This window comes from Cornus florida, unplaced genomic scaffold (assembly GCF_030987335.1).
Source record: "Cornus florida cultivar Cherokee Brave unplaced genomic scaffold, ASM3098733v1 CherokeeBrave_3.0.0_Hap2_Chr05, whole genome shotgun sequence".
NCBI classification, from domain to species: domain Eukaryota; kingdom Viridiplantae; phylum Streptophyta; class Magnoliopsida; order Cornales; family Cornaceae; genus Cornus; species Cornus florida.
This window is the reverse complement of record NW_026775575.1, coordinates 46,661,329-46,684,837: the sequence shown is the minus strand read 5'-3', so window position 1 is coordinate 46,684,837 and position 23,509 is coordinate 46,661,329. Positions and strand designations below refer to the sequence as shown.

The 23,509-nt window shown below is 34.9% G+C and overlaps 2 protein-coding genes and 1 pseudogene across 2 annotated transcripts; all 3 read left to right on the top strand.

The window, feature by feature from the left end:
- The first annotated feature begins 8,763 nt into the window (after positions 1-8,763).
- On the top strand, positions 8,764-8,862 carry LOC132310756 (small nucleolar RNA R71; annotated as a pseudogene).
- A 7,112-nt stretch (positions 8,863-15,974) lies between these two features.
- LOC132309238 (receptor-like protein 11) lies at positions 15,975-16,854 on the top strand. The gene is made up of 2 exons (XM_059807563.1): positions 15,975-16,805; positions 16,850-16,854. The coding sequence occupies exons 1-2, from the start codon at positions 16,106-16,108 to the stop codon at positions 16,852-16,854; spliced, it is 705 nt and encodes a 234-aa protein (XP_059663546.1). The 5' UTR covers positions 15,975-16,105.
- Positions 16,855-16,893: 39 nt separating this feature from the next.
- On the top strand, positions 16,894-20,287 carry LOC132306401 (MDIS1-interacting receptor like kinase 2-like). The gene is made up of 3 exons (XM_059803782.1): positions 16,894-18,833; positions 19,021-19,408; positions 20,224-20,287. Exons 1-2 carry the CDS (start codon positions 16,952-16,954, stop codon positions 19,386-19,388), a joined length of 2,250 nt encoding a protein of 749 aa, XP_059659765.1. The 5' UTR covers positions 16,894-16,951; the 3' UTR covers positions 19,389-19,408; positions 20,224-20,287.
- Positions 20,288-23,509: the final 3,222 nt, after the last annotated feature.

Sequence of the window (23,509 nt, the reverse complement as noted above, 5' to 3'; positions counted from 1 at the left end):
TAAAAGTAAACTATCCAACCATATTATTTCAATGGCATACCATCCAACTATTCCGTTGACCTGACACGAATAAGTAGGACTTAACGCTATGGTTAATCCGTTCCCTTATAAATATATAGGTAGGACTTAACTTCTTTGGTTAATCCGTCCCTGAAATGCCACCGTCCCATACCGGTGTATTAAACCATACCATTCATAAATAAATAGGTAGGACTTAACTATTCCGTTAATCCGTCCCTAAAATACCTCCATATTATTTTATTGGTGCATAAATCCATAAAACCCATACTTCAAAATTAGGGGAAGACTCAACGATTTACCAATACCTTCTAAATCGATGTCTTACCATTTTCCTAATAATACTCAATGATTTACCAGTAGGACACACTAACGGACCGAATATAGAATACAATGAATCCTAAACTTAAGCTCTAAGTAAAAGAGTACACAACGCGGAAGTCACACAACGAAAGACACCCTAGGGACACTTGAACCTGGAGTGCTCTGATACCAACTGTGATACCCCTAATTTTGGAACACGGATTGATCAAGTCCGCGCACAAAATCAAGGGATATCAAAACAATTTAAGTATTTAACAAGCATAGAATACAAAGATGAATAATAAAGAATAAATAAACCGCTGAAGAAAACTAATAAATTTAATTAAAGCCTTGATACTCAAGGTGAAATCCTTATGAGTTCTAAGAGGAAAGTTAGAGAAAACTCGCCTGAAGGTTTCGAAACGAAACCGACGCTTTAACTTTAATTATCTCTTCCAATTCCGACGTCCTCCTTTTCAGATCCGACCTCCTCCTTGTCAGCCCTTCTTCTTCCTCTCTCTCTGTCTGTTTTATTTTTCTAACGTGTAAAACCTTTAACCCTAAAGCCTTATATGTATTTTTATACACCTTAAATTCCAAATCCTATTCCAACTAGTATTATGAATTAAAATAATAATCTTTAAATAATTTATATCTATAAACATATATATATAAAAATATATATTCCTTCCATAATTAACTCATTAGTTAATTAAATCATATATACTTATAAATATCAATAAATATATATCTATATATATATCTTTCCATAACAATTATTAATTAATTATATTTATATATAATTATATATATATATATATATATATATATATATATATAATTGATACAAAAGTGATCATTTAAATAATTAAATAACCACGGACCTTCATTAATTAACCCAATAAGGTTTCATACAAGCCCAAGACCACATCTTTTGGTCCAACTTTCCTTAAGCCCAATCCAATTAATTTAAATAAATAAGATAATTAATTAAATACAGAAATTAAAATAACTAATTACATGAAGCACATAAACAAACAAGAATTTACAACTAAGTCATATAATACCAATAAAATCAACACACCAATAATTCAATCAATAATCAACCACACAAACAATCAATCATCATACATAATCACGAAATATAACTTAATTAAAATAAGATAATTAATCTAGCACTCAATAAAATAAAATAAATCATTGAAAAATAAAATAAAATAATTAATCCTAATTAATAAATCTTTTAAAATTATCGGGGTATTACAAAAAGCATGTTGATTGCTTACTTCTTTCATAAAGGGGCATTAATGCATACTTTAGTGTAATTATTCTTAACTTGTGAGGTTTTAGTGTAATTAAATAAAGTAATTATTTTTCATCTTGGGGACCATTTTGTAATTAAATTTGGAAGATATTTTCAAAAAAGACCTTTTTAAAATTTTTAAAAAGTGTGACAAGTGTCACACTCTCATTGGTCCACTTGTTGACATTTGTGTGGAAACACTTTAATGCATTGGATGATGACATTTGGAGGGTGAGGATTCACCCACTTGTTGGTTTAGGATTGGTGCACTTGTTGGCTTGGATGGTTGACAAGTGTAGGTGTGGGATTAAGCCTAGGAAGGAGCCATGGATTGGTGACAAGTGTAGGTTCACAATTTAGTCTTGCAAATATCTTTGGGCTACTTTGGGATTATGGTTTTAAAGGAAGGTTTTTGTGTAATTGACCATAGATGTGTGTGTTGACCATGGTGTAAGAGCATATAGTGAGTGGAGGATTTCTATTTCCTCCACTCACACTTAACCACATTATTCCATTCTCTTCCTTACAAGAAAACCCTAGCCTCCATGGATAGAGCTTGAAGCCTTAGGCATTGACCTTGATCTTTGAGACCCTTCCACTTACTTTAGACCATAAAGCTTGGAATACTTTTTATTCCCCTCATCCTCCTCTTCAAAACCCTTGAAGGATCTAACCTAACTCCTAGTTTTGCTTTGGTATCTAGAGAGTCAATTCTCCAGTGAGGTATTGATCTATTATTTTGAAGTATTTTTATGTCATTATTGAGTGTTTTACATGCATGGAAGAGAAGGACTTATATTTTGCCCTTAAACTGTTTTAACTTGAAATTAATCTTATCAAATTAAATATATAATATGAAAATATATTCAATTAGCTTTCATTTAGTTTTGGTTTCATGTAATTTGGATTTAAAATGAATTAGTTATGAATTTTTAAAGTTGCAAGCTAGTTGCTGGAAATTTGAAGCTTTTCCTTTTCGGTCTGGAAATGAATTTTTATGTGGAGCTATGGTGCTTCAATTGCCTTGAAATTTTTAATGAAACTTCCCCCATAGGTTTTACACTACTCAAAATTTTTTCACGATTTTAGAGCATTTATAAATTTTTTTAAAAATATGAAACTATCTGCTGTCCATGTTTTTATTGCAGGTAGAAAACATATTTTTAGATGATTTATTTCACTAACCTTTTGACATTGGATCATGGCTTAAATTTTTAGTTTTACACTCTCATATGTTTAGTTCCAAAATAAATTAGGTTTGCCCAATTTGGATGTCAAATAAATTTTTCATGAATTTTTAAAGTTGGAAGCTACAGGCTGAAAATGTGTTTTCTGGGCAGAATTTGTTTCAAAGTTGTGGGTCAAAAATGTTTCAATTGGGAAAATATTTTGTTAAACTAAATTGATATTATCAAATTATAGTGTTTAAGCTTTCATTGGGCTTTGGATTCATTCAATTTGGGTTAGAATTGAATTTTTTATGAATTTTATAAGTTAAAGGTAGCAAGCTGAAAAATCTGTTTTGCGGACTGAAAATTTGGGGCGATTTCATTTCAGTGGTAATTGGGATTTTCATTCCAATTGAGGTAGGGAATGTTTTAGGATTATTTGTGTGTTGTATTGTGTGTTTGCCATGATTATACAACATATATGTAAGCCTTGTATCAAATCTAGAAAGTTAGTAATTTTTATTTCTTTGTGTAAGATTTAAAATTTATGATGATGTATAACTTTGATTTGAATTGTAACATGCTAGGAAATTATGCTTAGATATGTTGGTTAACATATATTAAATTTGGATCATTTGATTAAGAATTACAACTTTTATTTAATATTTATCTTTAGTGAAAGTTTAATTCACATGAATCAAGTTGTATGTGATATTTAAATCGGCCTTGGCATGTTCTCTAACATAGATTAAATTGAGGGCATTTGAAATTGTTTAAAAATTTAGAGGAAATTAATTAATTAGCTTGATTAATTTTGTTTTAAGTGTTTTAATCACTTAACTTGTCATTTGATGTTATATATATGATGACCATGACATGTCTTTCAATATATATTAAATTGAGATTATTTGGATTAACTTGGAATTTAGAGAATTTAACTATTTATGTTTAATTAAATTCTACTTTATTACTCCATGGATTTAATTGCATTTTGGAAGTTATTTCTATATTTAAATCATGGATTTGGATTTGATGTATGTTCACTTGACTACTTTTGAGCATTGGATAACATAGTTGTTACTTTTATATTTATGAGAATATGTTTTTCCTTATTGAATATATTGTTGCTATGTATAAGGAATTGCACACTTTGTATTTGACATCTTACATGCCATAGTAGTTGTAAATTTTGAGCATGTATTGTATAAGTTTCCAAAATTTGGATTGTGCTTGGTAAATAGTTGATATCTTGTATATACATGTTGATATATATACGTTATTGCACAATTTGTTGATTTTGGAAACTTGGGGATGTCGTTGTTTGGGTACGGCTAGGACTTTGTTCTAGTACGAGGGATTGTCCCTCTATATAGTCTAATGCGCACATAGGGAGGTTACCCATGGCTAGTAACCCTAAAGTAACTATGTTGTCGGTCTGATCTGGCGTGACGTCCGAGTATCCACTTTGTTTGATTTCGTATTTCATTTCAAGTTGATAACTAAATGATATCGTAACTTGTTGTTCCTTATTTGATTTCCTATTTTGAGCTTAAGATGTAGCTTTGTGCAAGCATGCTTCATGCGTTGTATCAGAAGTTCCATTGTTGGTTAAATTGTATCGATATCATAATTTGTGTTTTGATATTCAAATGTAGTTTAGGAATGACCTTATAGATTCATTTTAAACATAGACGTTTGGTGGCATGACCCACACTTGTTGTTTTCGTATTTTGGATTTCAAGTTGAAGACTTTGAGAATCTATATCTTGTTGCCTTATATAACATGTTTCCATGTTGTTTGAATTGCATGAACAGTGTGATTATGATAGAAATGGTCTAGGTAGCTTAGGATGCTCCCTAGTCTCATCTTGACATAGACGTTAGGTAGCATGAGCCCCTTTAACATGTTTCAGCATAAGGTGATAAAATTGTAAAATGCTAGGTCTATGCATGCTCATCTCCTACGAGTAGCTTTATGTTACTCACCCCAACGATACTGGGGCATATTTCAAGTACAGGATTCAGGATTTGAAGATTCCATTGCTCCTTGGATGGCTTACAGTTTCTAAGTTTCTATTTTATGCAAGTGTTAGCATAAGATGCCTATTTGTAGCCCTATTTGTTTAAACTTGTATTCGTTGATTCGTATATGTAAAGTGTACGTAAGTGCACTCTTTTCAATGTATTTAACATGTATGAGATAAGGCCGGAGGCCAATGACATGTATCTCATTTTCTATACACTTTTGTTTTCAAAGTTTATTATGAAAATATTGGAAAATGTTAAGTCATTACTTCATAACTTTTGCATCAGGTGTTGGAATTTCATATCTTTTCTGCCCGGACTCAAAATCAAACGATTCTTGAGTCTAATTTTGTTCATTTTTCGTTGTCCTTCCAATGGCGTGCACGGTGGCATCCTTTTCAATAAGAAATGGCCATTTTGCCCTTAGTTCATCTCTTTTCGGGTTAGGCATTCTTGCTTCATTTGCTTGGCTCATTTGAGTTCCGTGGCTTCATGAAGAGTCATTTTGGGGCCTTAGGGATGACGTACATCTCTTGAGGTCATTTAGCTTCTTTCGCTTCCGCATTTCGGGTCCGTTATCGGGTCAACTTCCGATTTATCACTTACGCACCGGGTTGAGAAATCCGGGTCATTACCATCGAACTGTGAAGTGAAACTCGAAAAGTCACAGATCTATGACGTGGTCGGCACGGGGCCTTCACGAACATGGTCGTGGGCCTATCTACATAACAAACATCAATCCTAGTCACTGGATTAGACCCATAACTCTGAAAATCAAATAAAATCCAAAATCTATACAAAACATATATACATATATATACACATATATACACAGAGCTCAAAGCTTCATCAATGGAGATATTCATCATCATAACAACTTAGATCTAACATTTAAAACATATATGCATCAAATCGAAGCTTGAAATCACAAAAGTAGGATTCAGATCTCACCGGAATCAAGAGAGAAGTGGAGATGCGAAGGGGGTGAGATGCGAATGAGATCTAGAATGGAAGAGAGGATGAACCTCTGGGATGGTCGCCGGAGTCTCATCGGAGATAGAGAAGAGTTGGGATGCAATAGCGAAGGGTGAAACGAGGCTTTGAGATCAATTCTTGAATCGATTTACAAACCCTTGACTTCTATTTTTAAAAACTTCCCCGAACCAGTTCGATCGATCGAACTGAGACTTCAGATCGATCGAACTGTAATGATCTCTCCTCTGAATTTTTTTTTTTTTTTAATTTTTTAAATTAAGAATTTAAAACAAAGTCAAAATTGAAAATCAAATAACAAAGATCGATTTCTCCAAGATCGATCTCAGAATATTTTCGATCGATCGAGAATGCAAAGATTTGAAGAAATATTCGATCAATGAGATAGAGAGGCTTTTGGATGCAGGTTCAAAATTTTTCTATGTGTTGGAATTGCAGATCGATCCAAGATAAAGTTGGATCGATCGAAGAACTAAATATTGATCTAGGAATAAGTTCGAACGATGGGACAGAGAGCTGAAATATGCAAGTTTTGTTCGAACGATTGGATAGAGAGTGATTTGGATGCAAGTTTGATGCAGGTGGGAAGTTCGATCGATCGAACTCATTTTGAGATAGATCGAACTTATGCAAAATGCTCAATTTCAACATAAAAGTGCATGCAATCCTAATCACAATTCCTAGCAATGCATATGAACCCAAAGCCAATATCTAGACTTTGCAAGAAATGAATTTAAAGATAGAAATGAGGGAGGAATAGGGTTTTGACACCCTACGAAATGTCTTGCTGGTCTTTAACGTCTCTAGCAAGACGTTGGTCTCTTTTAGCTTGGATTAAACATCTTATAGTGCATCCCCTCCTTGAAGGGGTGATAAGTGTTTTGAACTCCACCCAACAAATGGTTCTTTAAGGAACTTGTTGGATTAAGCTCAAAAGACGTTTTCAATCCTTGGTCAAAACAATCTTTGGGCTTCCGTGCCCTTTCAAAAAAAGATTTTGAAACAACTTTCTTTAGTTTTAAGGTTGAAGATGGACTTTTTGGAATTTTGGTTTCAAGCAAAGACTCTATTCCTTCACATTCATGGTTATGACATTTTTCCACAACATTAACTTCTTCATGCTTGTCAAATGAATTGGGGGTCGGATTGAAGATATTCAACTTCACCTTCATGTGGCCAAATGAGATCTTCATTATCTCCATCCTACAATTAATGTTGGCATTCGCGGTTGCCAAGAAAGGACGGCCAAGGATAACGAGAATTTGGCTCTTAGGATTTAGAACTGGTTTCGTGTCAATGACAACGAAATTAATGGGAAAGAAGAATTTATCAATCTTAATTAATACATCATCAATGATACCCCTCGGCATTTTGATGGATCGGTTAACAAGCTGCAAAACCACCGACGTCGGTTTCAAGTCTCCTAAGCCTAATTTGATATATATTGAGTATGGAAGAAGGTTAACACTTGCTCCTAGGTCAAGAGGAGCTCGATTAATGATATAATCTCCAATGATGCATGAAGTGGTAGGTGAACCAGGGTCCTTAAATTTTGGAAAAGTGTTATGCTACAAAATTGAGCTTACTTGCTGGGTTAAGACCACTTTCCTAGGTGCTTGGCTTTTGTTCTTCCTCTTTTGGGTGCATAAGTCTTTTAGGAACTTGGAATAAGCCAGAATTTTCTTGATTGCATCCAAAAGTGGAAGATAAACTTTCACTTGCCTAAACGCATCTATAATTTCATTTGCTTTGGCCTTTTGCTTGTCATTTGAAATGCATCCGGGAATGGAGCTCTTGGCTCAAAAACCTTTCAGATTTTTTCTTTGAAGTCTCTTCAACACAAGAAGTTTTGAAATCATATTGCAAATCTTTCTTTTTAAAATCACTTTTCAAGATATTCTCATTTGAAAAATCATGCATATGAAATGAAGGAGGAATAGGATAAGAAACGGGACGGGTGTCAACTTGTGGTTGCACCGGTTCACTCTCTTCATTGGACATACCCACTTGGTTGTCCATAATCTTCCCACTTCTTAAGGTAGTCACCGCATTGGCATGCTCTATTGTGTGACAATTCAATGAGGAATAAATCTCCACAACACACTGTTGCTTTTGTGGGGCATTCAAAGGCATTTTCCCTTTCTCTCTAGCATTCAAAGTACTAGCTATTTGCCCTACTTGTGTTTCTAGCTTAGCAATGGATTGAGAATGAGAATTAAGCAATTGAGTGTTAGCCTCTAGAGTGTCTAGAGCGATCAAAACTTTCTCTTCAAAAGCCGGACTCCTAGAATTTCCTTGAGAATATGACGGTTGATTAGGAAAATGAGAATTAAAGAATTGGTTTCCTTGTGATAGGAACCTTGGCTTTGCATTGGAGGTGGAATATATTTCCCTTGGAAACCACCTTGGGGAGGGTATGAGCCTTCCCCTTGGTTTTTTCAAGAGAAATTCGGGTGACTCCTCCAACTAGGATTATAATGATTGCCATAAGGATTGTTCCCTTGATTAACAAAAGTTACATTAACTTGTTCATGATGCTCACTTTGCACATGTCCATGGGGACAATTGGAAGTAGAATGTAAAACACTTGAACAAGTCATACATGTCTCATTAGATGCATGATGAGAATGGTTAGAGAAGGAAGATACTTGATTCGCCGAGTTTTAGTTGATCAAGAATTGATCAAACCTTTGAGATAAGGATTTCATCTCGGCGGCTATTTCATTGGAATGGTCGACTTGATGTAAGCCAACACTTTTCCTTCCACTTAAATTCCTACCATTCTTAGAAGATAAAGTTTGATGCAAAGAATTTTCACTCACGCTTTCATAAAGATGCCACACGTCATCCTCATGCCTATCAATGTAAGAGCCACCCATGGAAGCATCAACCATGCCCTTGTAATTGTCCGATAAGCTCTCAAAGAAATATTGAACTAATTGCCATTTGGGCATGTCATGATGTGGGCACTTCCTAAGAAATTGATTAAAGCGTTCCCATGCCTCATGGAACGTTTCCCCATCCCCGTGTGAAAACTCTCGAATTGAGGTTCTCATGGCATTGGTCTTAGAAACCAGGTAGTACTTCTTCAAGAACTCTTGTTGCATTTCTGCCCAAGAAGTTATTGAAAAAGGCTTAAGATTGTTAAACCAATTTTTTGCCTTGTCTTTAAGGGTGAATGGAAAAATTTTAAGCCTTAAGACCTCTTCCGGCATGTCCGTGTATCTTACGGTGGAACATACTTCAAGAAACTCATCCAAATGCTTGTAAGGTTCTTCACTTGGAAGTCCATGATAGTTAGGAAGCATTTGAATGGTTTATGGCTTGATTTCATAGTGGTGTGCTCTAAATGGTGGCAATTGAATGCATGTGGGTGCATTGTATTCATTAGGCACATAGTGTTCTCTTAAAGCAAGGGGAGGATTAACAATTAGAGGTGCAACATGGGCACCTTGATTGCCTTAAATGATGGGAGGTGGTAGAGCATAGATTGGCCTTGGCATTCCCAATGGGACTTGGCCTTGTTGTTATGGTGGATAAACGAATGGCCTCGGCATGCCTAATGGTACTTGCATGTTATCATGATGCACATTGGGATGGATGATACCTTGTTGGTCTATATGACCAAGGTCGTCCACATGGTCCTCATTATGTCTTACCATTGATGAAATGGATTGACTAGAACTTCCTCTTCCCCTAGGGTTTTGAACAACGGATTCAAGATGAAAATTTAGAGGGACAAGAGTGGGTCATAATGATCTACGACCATGCATGCACAATGCAACACAACAAGCAATAATGACAAACACTTCACAACAATTCAATCAACAAACTTCCTCCACATACAATATTCCCATACTCCCATGCTATCAACAATATGCAAGAAAACTAAATTGCCTCCATGTGGGCTACGATTTATCTAAGAATTGAAATACAAGCCTCCATGCGGGCCGACGATTTAACTAGAGATTGAGTAAGAAAAAGCTCAGAAAGGTCCTTTAGTACTTCAACTCCAAAAAATTTTAGATTTTAGCTTAGCAATTTTTTTTTATGATTTTAGCCTTTTTCCTTGCTTGCTTAGCTCCTTTGCTTGGAATACTCCTTTGCTCACCTTCTTAGCTCAATGCTCCTAGTCAAACAAGAACAAACATAATAAGTAACAAAAATTGAGATGAAAATAAAGTAAAGACATGATCAAAGGAGTACTAATTCCTAATTGATTCCACAAATATGACAATGCCTTCAATTAATCCCTGGAAACGGCGCCAAAAACTATGGTCGTCGTTCACCACATAGCTTAGAGAAGTGCATTAAGGTGAGGGCCAAGTTTTACATTTATAATTGCCTCCACTACCTTTCACTAAAAATATAGTTAGGGCAAGTAGGGATCGTCCCAAGGGATTGGTTGGTCGTATTAGGTTGTGGAATCACAATTAGGGTTAGTAGGTCGAGTGATCAAAATAGTGGTTGGTTAGTTGAATTACACTAGATGCAAATTAAATTAAAGTAAACAATAATGCAATAAAGAGAATAAAAGAGAGAGAAAGATCTTGGGGTTTAGAGATCACCTTTAAGCGTACTTTTCCACATCCTTAATAAATGATTAATGAGGGGAAAAACATGTATTGCAACATAGTGTGTGTGTGTGTGGTTGTTTCAACAAGCATGGATGACAAATTAAGCATATATTGTCTAAGCAACATGGTGGATAGCACAACATATCAAATTAAGCCATTAATCCTTTCTTTAAGTTCACAATCCAAACACCTCACAAGGTTAAAGACATATGCTACTTGCATTTAAAAGCATGGAACATCAAACAACAAGAATGGATTGTCTTCCCATTTAACAACTACACTACAACTACATTACAACTAAGCTAATGACATAAAATTAACTAATTAAACTAAGGGAGAGGCACACTCTATCATGAAATGAGTATGAACCATTAAATAAAATACAAGAGCATTCCATTAAGCACTATGTCTTAACAATCTTTAGATCCATAGCATTAATACACATAGACATGCATGAACAACACAAGAAATAGAGACAAACACATGAACATCTATTCTAGCATACATAGACATATGGATAGAATAAAATAATCAATTAGAAACATTAAACCACATAAATCATTGAATAAATAAGATCTATATATATAAAAGTGTCAAAACATGTATCATAATACAAATCCCCTGAAAAATACATAAATCAAGATGTAGAAAGCATGCTTAGGGCTAACTCTAGCCCCAAGAGGATGTCTAGCCACTCATGAATGGTGTCCTCCAACCCTCAAGGGCTAACTCAATGGTAGAGATTGCTCCTCTTCTTGGTTGATGGAAGAACTCCAAGCTTGTGTCTCTAGCCTCCTCTTCTCCTTTCTTCCTTACTAAGATATGAAAATTGTGCCTCTCAAGTATAAAGTCTCTAGTCTCCAAAAAAATATCTCAAAAAGTGGCTCATATTCCTTATATAGGTAGGTCAAATATCACCCCAAATGAGCTGGGCTCGTACGCCAATATTCCTCCAATGATTGGATATGAGACAACTTTTAATGAGCTGGAATTTAGATTTTCTTGGGATTTAGGAGGTTCGATCGATCGAACTTGTGGTGAGATCGATCGAACATGGCTTAGATCTATCGAATTGAAGCTGGATCGATCCTCTATGGTGGTGCCTTTTTGGATAAAAACAAATCTGAGATATTTTGAAGATATTATTGGGAAAAAGACAAAAATGATTGGTAGGGTGGTACAGCTGGATAAGATCTAGCATGTGGATAAGGACAAGAAAGATCGATCGATCAGAGAATCAAGTTGGATCGATCGAACTTTGAGATCTTGAGAATGGCCTGGCCAACCATTTCTCTCGATTTAGTCCCTCTTTAGCACGATGTCGGGTCAAAGGTCAATGATTGTTTCGACTTGTTAGTGACAGTGAGAGCACCGTTTTATGCGTTGTGTTAATGTGTCAGTGTGGATTTGGATGATTTATCTCGAGTGACGAGGTGTGTTAGGAAGGATCAAGTGTCCGATAAAGGGGTTGTGGTGCAACCATTGACTATTAAAGGTCATGTTTAAAGGATTTATGGCCTGGATACAAGATAATACGTTTTATTGATTTGGTGACTCATGATTATATAATTGTTGGGAGATTCGTCGTTTAGTCATCTGAAGGTTGTTAAGTGTAATGATTGCTGAATGGTGTAGTTGGTAGTCGCTTGTACCGATATGTGATGGTGTAGTTAAGTATTGGATAGTGAGTGTTTGGTCTAACAAGGATGTGTAGGATAGAGTTGAATTTGATTGTGAGATGAACGAGATTTTTTGTCTAAATTTTAGTGTGTCCATTGAAGGATGAATTGGGTTTGGATGTTGTCATGTGTGGTGATATGATGACTGTTCTTTTTCGGGCTTGGGAGCCTTTCGTGGCAGTGTAGAGTGGATTGATGTCCGTATTGAGTCAAGTATAGCGTAGAGCGTACCAGTTGGTTTTGCGTTGCGATGTTTTGAGTGATGGGTACCTTCATAGGGTGGTGAGCATTGGGTTATTATGGCAGTGGTTTCTAGTTGCCTGGTGACGTCTGGTGTCAAAGGCAATATTATTGGTGGGTTCATGGTCTTGTAGTTTTGTGGAGTATCTCTCGAGAAAGTGTGTACTGTGGGCCTCCTTCTTTAAGAAGGGTAGATTTCAAGGACGAAATCTTTTAAGGAGGGTAGATTGTTATGTTTCCGATTTTTATCATTTTTCATTTTTTGGAATTTTCTGTTTTTGCAAGGGCATTTTCGTCTTTTCTTTGTCGGACACCGTGGGTGTGCCGGGTATGCCTGAGAGTTGGTTGGGGCATTTCATTGAGTTCAGGACTTTTTGAAATTCAATAGTTGCCATTTCGGCATTTTTTCGTTTTCCGGACCGAAAAGTCCCGGGTGGGACCCGCTACCTGAATTGTTTTGTGCGGAGATTTTATTTCGGGTCCATTGCATTATATGGATTATTATTTTGTACATATTTGCATGGTTATATGTTGGTTTTTGTGGTGGTAAAATAATTAGTGAATATATATAAATGACATCATGGAAGATTTTTTTTTTACTTGTGGGGCCCACTGGTATGTTCATTATAATGGCCGACTTCAATTCACTCCCTCTCTCTCATGCCATTCTGCTTCTTCTTTTCTTGTCTTTTCTTTTCTTTTTCTTTTCTTTTCTTTTCTTTTCTTTTTTTTTTTTTTTTTTTTTCCAAGCTTGATCTACACAATTCTACTTGGATTTTGGCTTTGACATTAAAAGCAAAGTCAATGAGTGCGTCGATGCCTACGTTTTGATCAGAGCAAAGTTCATTTTTGGCCAACCTAAGGATTTCAAAAAAAAAAAAAAAAAAAAAATTTGGGCATAAATTGGGGGTTTTCTTTCAATTGAGGTAGGGGTTCTTAATCCACGAAATTTCTTATTCCTTTGTGAATTTCCTTTGTTAATTGTTGCCTAGTATGCCTAAATTGTGTTAACATTTTTTTTAGTGATCAAATTATTATATATGAAATATATGATTAAGTGTATTTGTTGATTTATATGAAAAACATGCTCAAGTGAAGATATTCCATGTTTACCATGTTTAACTTGTTAGGATTTGTAATGTGGAAGTATGTTGGTTATTATTAGAAATTTTTCTTCAATGCTTGTTACATGGTAAATATTGATTTGTATGGTGTGTGACTTCTCATTCATGTATTGTTGAAAAGCATGGAACATACATGCATTTCATTGGGCATGGAATGGAAAAGAAACGTTTTGAAATGGAAAAAAAAAACGTTTTGAAATGGGGAAAGAATTGTTTTGAAATGAAAAAAAAAGGTTTTTGGGGAAAAGTTTTGATGAAAGGTTTGCGAAAACTCGGTCGCCTAGGAGTTGCCTATGGGTTTGGTGTTAATGTGACCTAGAGGGAAATATGGAGACTGCCCTAGCGTGATTGAGTTAACTGGGCCCCAAATGACGCCTTGGAGTTGCCTTGTGGTCAGGAACAGTTAGTCAATCCTTCTCTCATGCCGCCATGGAGTTGCCATGGAACGGGTTGCATTAACGGTTTGAAAATGATGACGGAAAAAGTTTTGGAAATGGGGAGCGACATTACGTTCCATAGCATGACATGGTTCGTTTATGACTTGGATTATTGTTATTGATATTGTGATTATATTTTTCCCGAAAATAGCATGATCCCGGTTCTTTTTCCTATTCCTTGTGTGGATTCACGGAGTCACAAAAGGTATGTCTTAGGCACCACCTACTGAGCAATTTGCTCACCCCTTATATTTAAAGGACACGAAAGGGAAGTGGCGGACGACGCTCCTCCACAGGGTTTGATGGGTTAGTAGATCGTTTTGATATACTTTATAACTATGATCTCATTTTATTATTTATTTATTATTATTATTTATAAATCCTGGGATGATACGTATATTATGTATTGACATAAGAAAGGACGATAGTATCCTTAGTTGACCTCGGGTTCGGGTAAGAACCCGGTTAGCGATTTGGACCCTCGGATCCGGGTCGTTACAGCACCATTGGCATTTGTCTGCTTACATCTTGAACCAAAGTCTCGGCCGACAATGCTACGAGTTTATCAAGAGTTTATTGCTAGCAGGTAGGTACTCACTAGCTAAACCTCTACAGAAAATCTCAGTGTTATAGCTAATTAATCAAAATACATATTTGATCAATTAATCTAGTGAGCTTTGTATTAGTGAGTACAAAATACAGAATGATAGGGTTAATTTCTTGCTGGCTGGATTTTCACTAGTGATTTGACTTTATGCATTTGTATTACAGTGTCTAATAAATCAAGATGTTCATCTGCTCAATTGTTCCATTAATTTGGTCAGTGTTAATAAAAAGTATAAAATGATATGTTTTATTAGTCGTAAATGGATGATAATTTAAATTTGAGGAGACCAGTATCTCCCAAGGAGTGAAGACATACTGTTTTTATAAAACTTCGATGGCTTGTCAGAGATTTGCATTGGGTCCAGAAGTAATGGTAGTATTTACAGAGTAGGGTAGCTTAGAGGCTTTGTAAAAAAGACTTTTCTGACGTTTTTTTTTTTTTTTTTTGGTTAAGAAAGACTTTTCTGACGTTGGTTATGGGGCGTTGAAGGATTGAGAGATTGTGACATATTTACAAGGAAAATACTTTTCTGACGTTGCTTATGGGTCCAAGGACTGAGAGGTTGTGGCATTTTTCCAAGGAAAAGTCTTCCCTTCTCAGATACGTTAATGCATCAATGAGCTTGACTCGACCAAAACACCCGGTCTACTATGCCGTGGAGAAAACTTTATCAATCAGTTTAAATACTCAATTTAATTATATTTTTAGTTTTAGTTTTGAATGAGATTATTGAATTTATTTTTTAAATATCCTTTCGAGTTTTGAAAAAAATTCAAACTTTATTTAGATGCCCAAAGTTAGAAATTCTGATGGATAATAATACTGCAAGATAATGCTGATTTCGATATCTTGTTAAAAATGTCGCACCCACTCATAAAATTTTTGACGGCCCATAAAATTTAGACCTCAAATTATATTGAACTCAAAAAATTTTGTGAGTGGGTGCGGCATTTTTAACAAGATAAAAAATAACAATAATAAAAAATTAAAACCTGAAGTTGGGGCAATCGTGGATTTTTTTTTTTTTGTAATTTTAGGAATAATTTTAAAATTTTATAGGTATATAATTCAAATATATATATATATAAACCAATACACAATGATAAAACCCAACATAATAAATACATTCTCACTTAATGTGTTCATGTTAATTGAACATTACATCGAGGAGGAGTTATGTCCTCAATGCCTGCATATAAAAATGTTCTACCTGGGGAAAAAATATATTTCTAAGAAAAATGGGAAAAAGGAAAAACGTACGCCATTGTCTATTGATGTGACAAGCTGCAAGTAAAACATTTAATTATGTGATAAAATGGTAAAAGAAGTATATTTTGGTAGAAAATAGCACACAGTAGATAGTGTACAGAGTGAGAATTAGACATACGTACATATGGAGTAACCTCGTTAAAAAGAATAATAAAGACTGACTTCTTCTGTTACTCAAAAGCTTGACCACCTTTGAATGGATAACTTACATTACCCATGAAGTTCAGCGATTAGTTTGATAGTCTCTGGCTTGACTCCCTTTGCCCCTGTACGTCTGGACCTACCCTATTGTAATATATATTCTACATACACCAACCAAATGCATCCATTCATTTGATCCCCATATATTGTGCAAATAAACATGGCGTCCTTCAAATATTACGCAGTCGTACTAGTATGGATAGCAGCTAATATTATCTTGTTGGCAAAATCATCTATTATGTCGAAAGAGGAGGCAGAGGCTCTTCTCCGCACTGGTTGGTGGGGGAACACTATTCCAGTTGACAACTCCACAAGTCACTGTAAGTGGGAAGGAATAGCTTGCAATAAGCTTGGAAATGTCATTGGGATAGACCTTTCAATGAAATGTCGATCATTGAATGAGTTATTTTACTCCGACTTAGGGGGAGAGCTGGAGAAATTGAACATGTCTTCCTTTCCAAACTTGGCAAGTCTCAATCTCAGCTATTGTGGGCTCAATGGAAGCATCCCGTATGAAATCGGAAGGTTGTCGAAACTCAATTATCTTCAACTTTTTGGCAATTCTCTTACAGGTACGCTGCCTCTTTCTATGGCTAATCTTGCCCAACTACTCGAGCTTGACATCTCTTACAATAGTATCAGTGGCTCTATCCCCTCAGAAATTGGAAGGTTGTCGAAACTCAATTACCTTAGCCTGTCTGGGAATCAACTTACAGGTATGCTGCCTCTTTCTATGGCTAATCTTACCCAACTACTCCAGCTTGGCATTTCTTACAATAGTATCAGTGGCTCTATCCCGTATGAAATCAGAAGGTTGTCGAAACTCAATTATCTTCAACTTTCTTACAATTCTCTTACGGGTATGCTGCCTCTTTCTATGGCTAATCTCACCCAACTACTCGAGCTTGACATTTCTGAAAATAATATCAGCGGCTCTATCCCCTCAGAAATTGGAAGGTTGTCGAAACTCAATTACCTTCGCCTGTCTGGGAATCAACTTACAGGTATGCTGCCTCTTTCTATGGCTAATCTCACCCAACTAATCGAGCTTGACATTTCTATCAATAATCTTAGGGGCAACATCCCCCCAGAAATGGGGAATCTTGTAAATTTGGAATATTTTTCCCTTGGTTCAAATCTATTGAATGGTTCCATCCCCCGAGAAATTGGGAGGTTGTCAATGCTCTATTACCTGGACATTTCTATCAATCTTATCAGCGCCTCCATCCCTCCGGAAATAAGGAATCTTCGAAGTCTGAATTACTTGTGCCTTAGTAATAACAATCTCAGTGGTCCAATTTTTTCATATGTTGCTAATCTCACCAATCTACAACATCTATTGCTCAATTCAAATCATTTTTATGGTTCTATCGCCCCCAGCATTGGTAATTTGACGAATCTGGTTGAGCTTAACCTTACTGGTAACAACTTCACCGGGGGTATCCCTTCATCTCTTGGTCTTTTAGCCAACTTGACTCATCTTGACTTGTCTGCAAATCGATTTGTTGGTCGGATACCAACAGAGATATGGAACTTGAATGGTCTAACTGTTTTGGATCTGTCCTGCAACAAGATATACGGTACCATACCTCCTGGGCTTGGCCAGTTATCCACACTTTATTTCCTTGATATATCCTCAAACCAACTTGTAGGTCAGTTACCAAGTGAAGTTGGAAACCTCTCCATCCTTCATTATCTAGACCTTTCCCAAAATCTGTTAAATGGAACCATACCAAAAGAACTCGAGAATTGTACACGCTTAGGGCACTTGGGAATGAGTGATAATTTCTTGAGCGGAAACATTCCGGTAGGGTTTAGTCGTCATCTTTTTTTTCTGTTCTATCTGAACCTCGGTCACAACTTCATCAGTGGAACGATATCTATTCGACCACAAGGTTTTGTGCAGTTAAATTACTTGAATCTCTCTCACAATAATTTCACTGGCACTATTCCCCGTTCATTTAGCTCTGCTGATTTGGGGACAACCATTGACTTGTCATACAATGCTTTGGAGGGAGAAATCCCACAAGGTCTTCAATTTAGAAACAACCTATTGCAGGAATTAAGGGGAAATAAAGGTTTATGTGGTCAAGTCAGTGGTTTCCCTCCTTGTACATATTCTTCCACCACAATTGGCTCAACCAAGAGAAAGAGAAACAGGGTTGTGCCACCCTTGGTCTTCATTTTGCTTGTCATCATCATTTCCCTTGCCTTCTTAATCCTTGGAGCTATTTTCTTCTTCCGTAATAAGGTTAGAAAAGATACTCAATCTGAAGAAAGGGCAATAAAGGACAGAAATCTGTTTTCTGTGTGGAATTATGATGGCAGCATTGTGTATGAAGAAATAATTAAAGCAACAGATGGCTTCGACATTAGATACTGCATAGGGACTGGTGGTTATGGCAGTGTTTACAAGGCACAGCTGCCGGGTGGCGACGTTTTTGCCTTGAAGAAACTTCACAGGTTAGAGGCCGAGGAACCAGCTTTTGACAAGAGTTTTAAGAATGAGATTCGGATGTTGACCTATATAAGGCATCGAAACATTGTCAAGCTTTATGGATTTTGTTTGCACAACCGTTGCATGTTCCTGATTTACGAGTACATGGAAAAAGGAAGCTTATTTTGTGCCCTAAGAGATGATGTTGAAGCTGTGGAATTGAATTGGTCCAGGAGGGTAAACATCATTAAAGGCATTGCGTATGCTTTGTCTTACATGCACCATGATTGCGATCCACCAATTGTCCACCGTGACATATCAAGCAACAACATTCTGTTGAATTCAGAATTGGAGGCTTTTGTCTCTGATTTTGGCACAGCCAGGCCGTTGTATCCTGATTCATCCAATTACCAAACTGTAGTAGTAGGTACTCGTGGATATGTTGCTCCAGGTAAACTATTCTTCTAATGCAATTCCAACATTTTATAGTCTTCTTTTCAAACAAGTAATAATTAGTAATTTGTCTTAAAGTACCTTTTGAGGTAAGCTTTCTGCATTTCTACTCTGGAATGAAACCTTAAAATTAATCAATGAACCTTTTTTGAACAATTGATTAACTATCTTTATTGTTTGTGTAGAACTTGCCTACACCATCGTTGTGAATGCAAAAAGCGATGTTTATAGTTTTGGGGTTGTGGCACTAGAAACACTCATGGGAAGGCATCCAAAAGAACTCCTTCCATTAGTGGCATCAGCATCTGCTCAAAATATAATGCTAAATGATGTGTTAGACGTACGCCTCCAACCTCCAGAGCGTGGACTGGTTGCAACAAATGTTGTTCTAGCTGCTACGTTGGCATTTGCTTGCTTACAATCTGAACCAAAGTCTCGACCAACAATGCTCCACGTTTCTCAGAAGTTTCTTTCTTCCAAGTACTCACTAGCTAAACCTCTGCAAAAAATTTCATTGTCACAGCTTATGAATCATGACATATTAGCTGCTTGAAAGGTCTGAACTCAACTCAGGTAATTAATTCCACCGTGTAATTATGCACTTACTTTCTGAAAACTATATATTAGTAATTGAGATAAAAAAAAATTAAAAAAAAAAAAAAAGGGTAGAAGATCTATTCCTTTGGCAAGTAGAATAAGAAACTATAAATATTTATAATTCGTTTCATCACTCTTTTTGTTTGATTTCATATTGAGATATTATTGGAAAATAACCAAAATATATATATAATATTAACTATTGTTAAATAAATAAACAACTAATATATAATTTTTATTGTTATTCTTTTATTTACATTCGTATTACACCAGTATAAATATATAGGTATGTAATTTTAAGTCATATTTTCTTTGTACTTGAGGGCTTTATTACCACGTTGATGGTATTGGCTTTGGTTCTTCCAGTTTGGCCATTGGGAACCTATTAGTTTTGAACAATTCATATATCATCGTCTGTAGAAAATGTTTAGAAGAAAGCAAAAATTTACTTGCTCCCTATTTCAATAAAGATAAATATTCGTTTAAAAGTATTTGAAAAATAAATAAAATAGTATTTTTATTTTAACTAACGAAAAATAAAAAAATAAAAATCACTATTCTATTTTACGTTTATAAATTATAAATGATATATGTTAAAACTTAACTAAACAAAAAAAATAAAATAAAAGAAGAAGATGTTAATGGTAATGAAAACGATGATGAAACGAAATCAAATAAAATTTCTAACATATATATTTGCAACATTGTCATGTCATGTACTATCTTAATTATTCGCAAAGTGATGAAAAAAGAAAATTTTGATTACTCTTACAGACTTCTTGTTGATGCAGAACTTGCCTTCATCATATGGTTGTGATTCAAAAATGTGACGTTTATAGTTTTGGAGTTGTGGCACACGAAACAATAATAGGAAGGCATCTAGGAGAACTTCCATTCACTGTCATCGACATCAGCTCAACATATAATGTTGAAGGATATTTTGGGCACACATCCTCTATGTCCTGCAAATCAATCGGTTGCTTATAATGTGGTTCTTGTAACAAGTTTTGCACTAGCATGTATGCATCCCCCTCTCTCTCTCTCTCTCATCGTTATATATCGGTAAACATTAAGGCTCTATTAATTCTCTTGCGCCTGTAGCGTCGTTTTCATCTCTATCCTCTCACTAATTCCTCTTAGGGGTGAAAATTTAATTATCTCCAAGTTCATCATGAAATTAAGCTAAGTTTTGAGTTAAAAATGGCTGATAAATGGAACTAATAAAGTAGACAAAGATCTCTGCATATCTAATGAATGGCAGAGAGCCACTTTAACTCCATTGTACCGGCCAAAATCCTTGACCTTTTCAAAATATTGCAATAAACATATATTGCAGTGAGACGTGGCTGCTACAATGGAAGTATACATATGCCATTTGGCAGGCATCCACCAAGATGAAGGAGCTTAAAGCTACCCCACAAGAGCCCTTGATGAAGCATACACGCTGCCGGTAATCTGAATAAATTTTAAGAGGCACGTCCTAATCGGATTGGCATCTCAATTGAAATCAAGATTAAATAACTAAGGGTTAAGTGTAGAAAAAACCCATGTAATATAGGTTTTGTGCTCAAATAGTTCTTCATTTTTTAAAATGTATATTTCAGTCTATAAAATAAAATTAAAAAAAAAAAAAAGTGAAAATAAGCCCTCTGACCATTTTTTTTTGACAAAAAGTAAATATGAAAACTTGATTTTACCCTTATTGTTCCCATTTTGCCCCTAAAGAAGACTCCTGGCTTCTCTCACTCTTCCCCCCACCATGGCCACCTCAAGAAAGTTTATTAATGTTTCATTGATGGGCTATGTGATTAATTATCAAATTTGCTAACTGTCATGGTATATATTTCTATGCATGTGGTGCTTGTCATTACATATGTTATACAAATAGTATATACTTCAGACCTATAAGCATTCTCATTCATAGTCTGCACTATATGCATATCCATATATTTGTTCTCTACTTAATTTTACCTTAAATATTGATTTAGTAAAATATTTTTGATTATCTAATCAAATTAACTCCCAAATCTTAGGCTCGTTTGGTTAGACAAAAATTAATAGTGAAAAGTAAGATTTAAAAGAGAGTGATGTAGATGAAAAGAAATCCATTTTTTTTTTTTTTCATATTTTTTGTTGAATTTTTTTCTAAAAAAGTTAGAAGGTTATGGAAAATAATTTTCTCTCAAAATTCTCTTTTTATAACTTACCAAAAATTTAAAGTGCTCAATTTTTTTTTAAAGCTAATTAGGAAATTTATGCATGGTATTGGATAACAATATGCTCTTGGCATAATATTATGTATGTCAAAGATTAAGATGATTGGAAATTTATAACTATCTCATCAATCAATATCACATTTTCACTTGGGGCATGTTTGGTGTGGTGGAATGAATTGGAATGGAATGAGAATGGAATGGAATGAGAATACACCGTTTGGTTGTAAATATGGAATGTGTAAAAATAGAATCTCATTCTCATTCCTATGTTTGGTAAAAAAATTAGAATAGAATGAATTTATATTGTTTCTTTAAATTACATTTTATTATTAGTAAAAAAAAATTAACTAAAAAAATTAATTTGCAAAAATAAAAGGGAAAGAGATAATAGAGAGAGAAAAATAAACGAGATAGAGAGAGGGGGAACAAACAGCATATAGATACATATTATATATATATATATATATATATATATATATATATATATATATATATAGTGTGTGTATGCGTGAATTATCTATGTAAATTATTTTATTACTTTATTAATGGTATGGTCATTCCACCTCTTAAGAAGTGGAATGGGCATTCCACCTTTTTGATGGAATGGGCATTCCCTAAGAATAGCCATTCCACTTTTAATGTGACACATTCCATTTCACCTTCATTTGATTCAATTCACTCGCGCCAAACATAGCCTTGGTGTTTTGTTCTGATAATTACAAAGAGAAAATCAAATTAATTCAATACTTGACATGGATGACGATATAATAAAGGCATACATGATCGAACTTTTACAATGACAAAAGAAAATTTATACTACTAATAATATTTGTTAAGGATTACAAAAATAAGTGCTTTTTCCATCAAGTGTGGGTCCACTCTATCTCTTTGTTATAATATATTTTTAACTTGTTATAATATTGGTGCTTCAGATTTCATGTTTAATGTTTTTCTTATCATGCCTTTTGCAATGAGAATTTTACTAAAATTTAATTGAAATCTTTACCAAAATCAAGCATTATTTTGTTCTTGTCTCAAACAAACAAAATTCTACACAAATTGAACAAAATGGTTATTTTACGTAGCCTAATACCCTCATCATTTTAAGTCTCCAGAGTATTTACACCAAATGGTCATTTTAGAAGGTCTGTATATATAATTATTAATTTATTTTATTGAAATGGTCATTTTAAGTCTCCGGACCATTAGTATAGGGTTGTTTCACACTACACAGAGATTATATTGCACTATATTCATAGTAGTAGGGAGTTTTTTTTGCAGTTAACCCAATAAATAATTGAATGAATTTTGCAAATTTCCCAAAATTAAGCCTTCCAAAAAAGAAAACATAAAAGAAAAAATATATCAAAGTACCTCGAATATAGGATGGTCGTTGTTCCCAATTCGCCATCGGCATCGCTGCAATCGTCGGAGAAAACTTTGAAACTGAAGAAAATTCATTTGGTAAGAAAATGCAAAATTAGGGCTGACAATGTGACATACACAAATGAACTCACACATATATATGACTTAGTTTTGTTTTGGTTGGGAAGAAGAAAGGAGGAACATAGCCAGCCTGAGATGAGAAATTTCAGAGATTCTTCTGGCAGAGCGTTGGCGTGAGGTTGTCGCCCTAGAGTTTTAGGAAGAAGAATAACGGATTGTTGTTAGGACATTTTTGGAATTTCATGTATTTTAAATAGTGATACCATTCGGATGGGTAAATTCAAACCCAACTCAAGCCCAACCCAAAAGTTAAAAATGTTAACAAATCGAACTGAGCCCAATCTGAATTTTTTATTTTTTATTTTTTCCATATTTGTTTTAGGAAGAAGAATAACGGATGGTTGTTGGTTTAGGA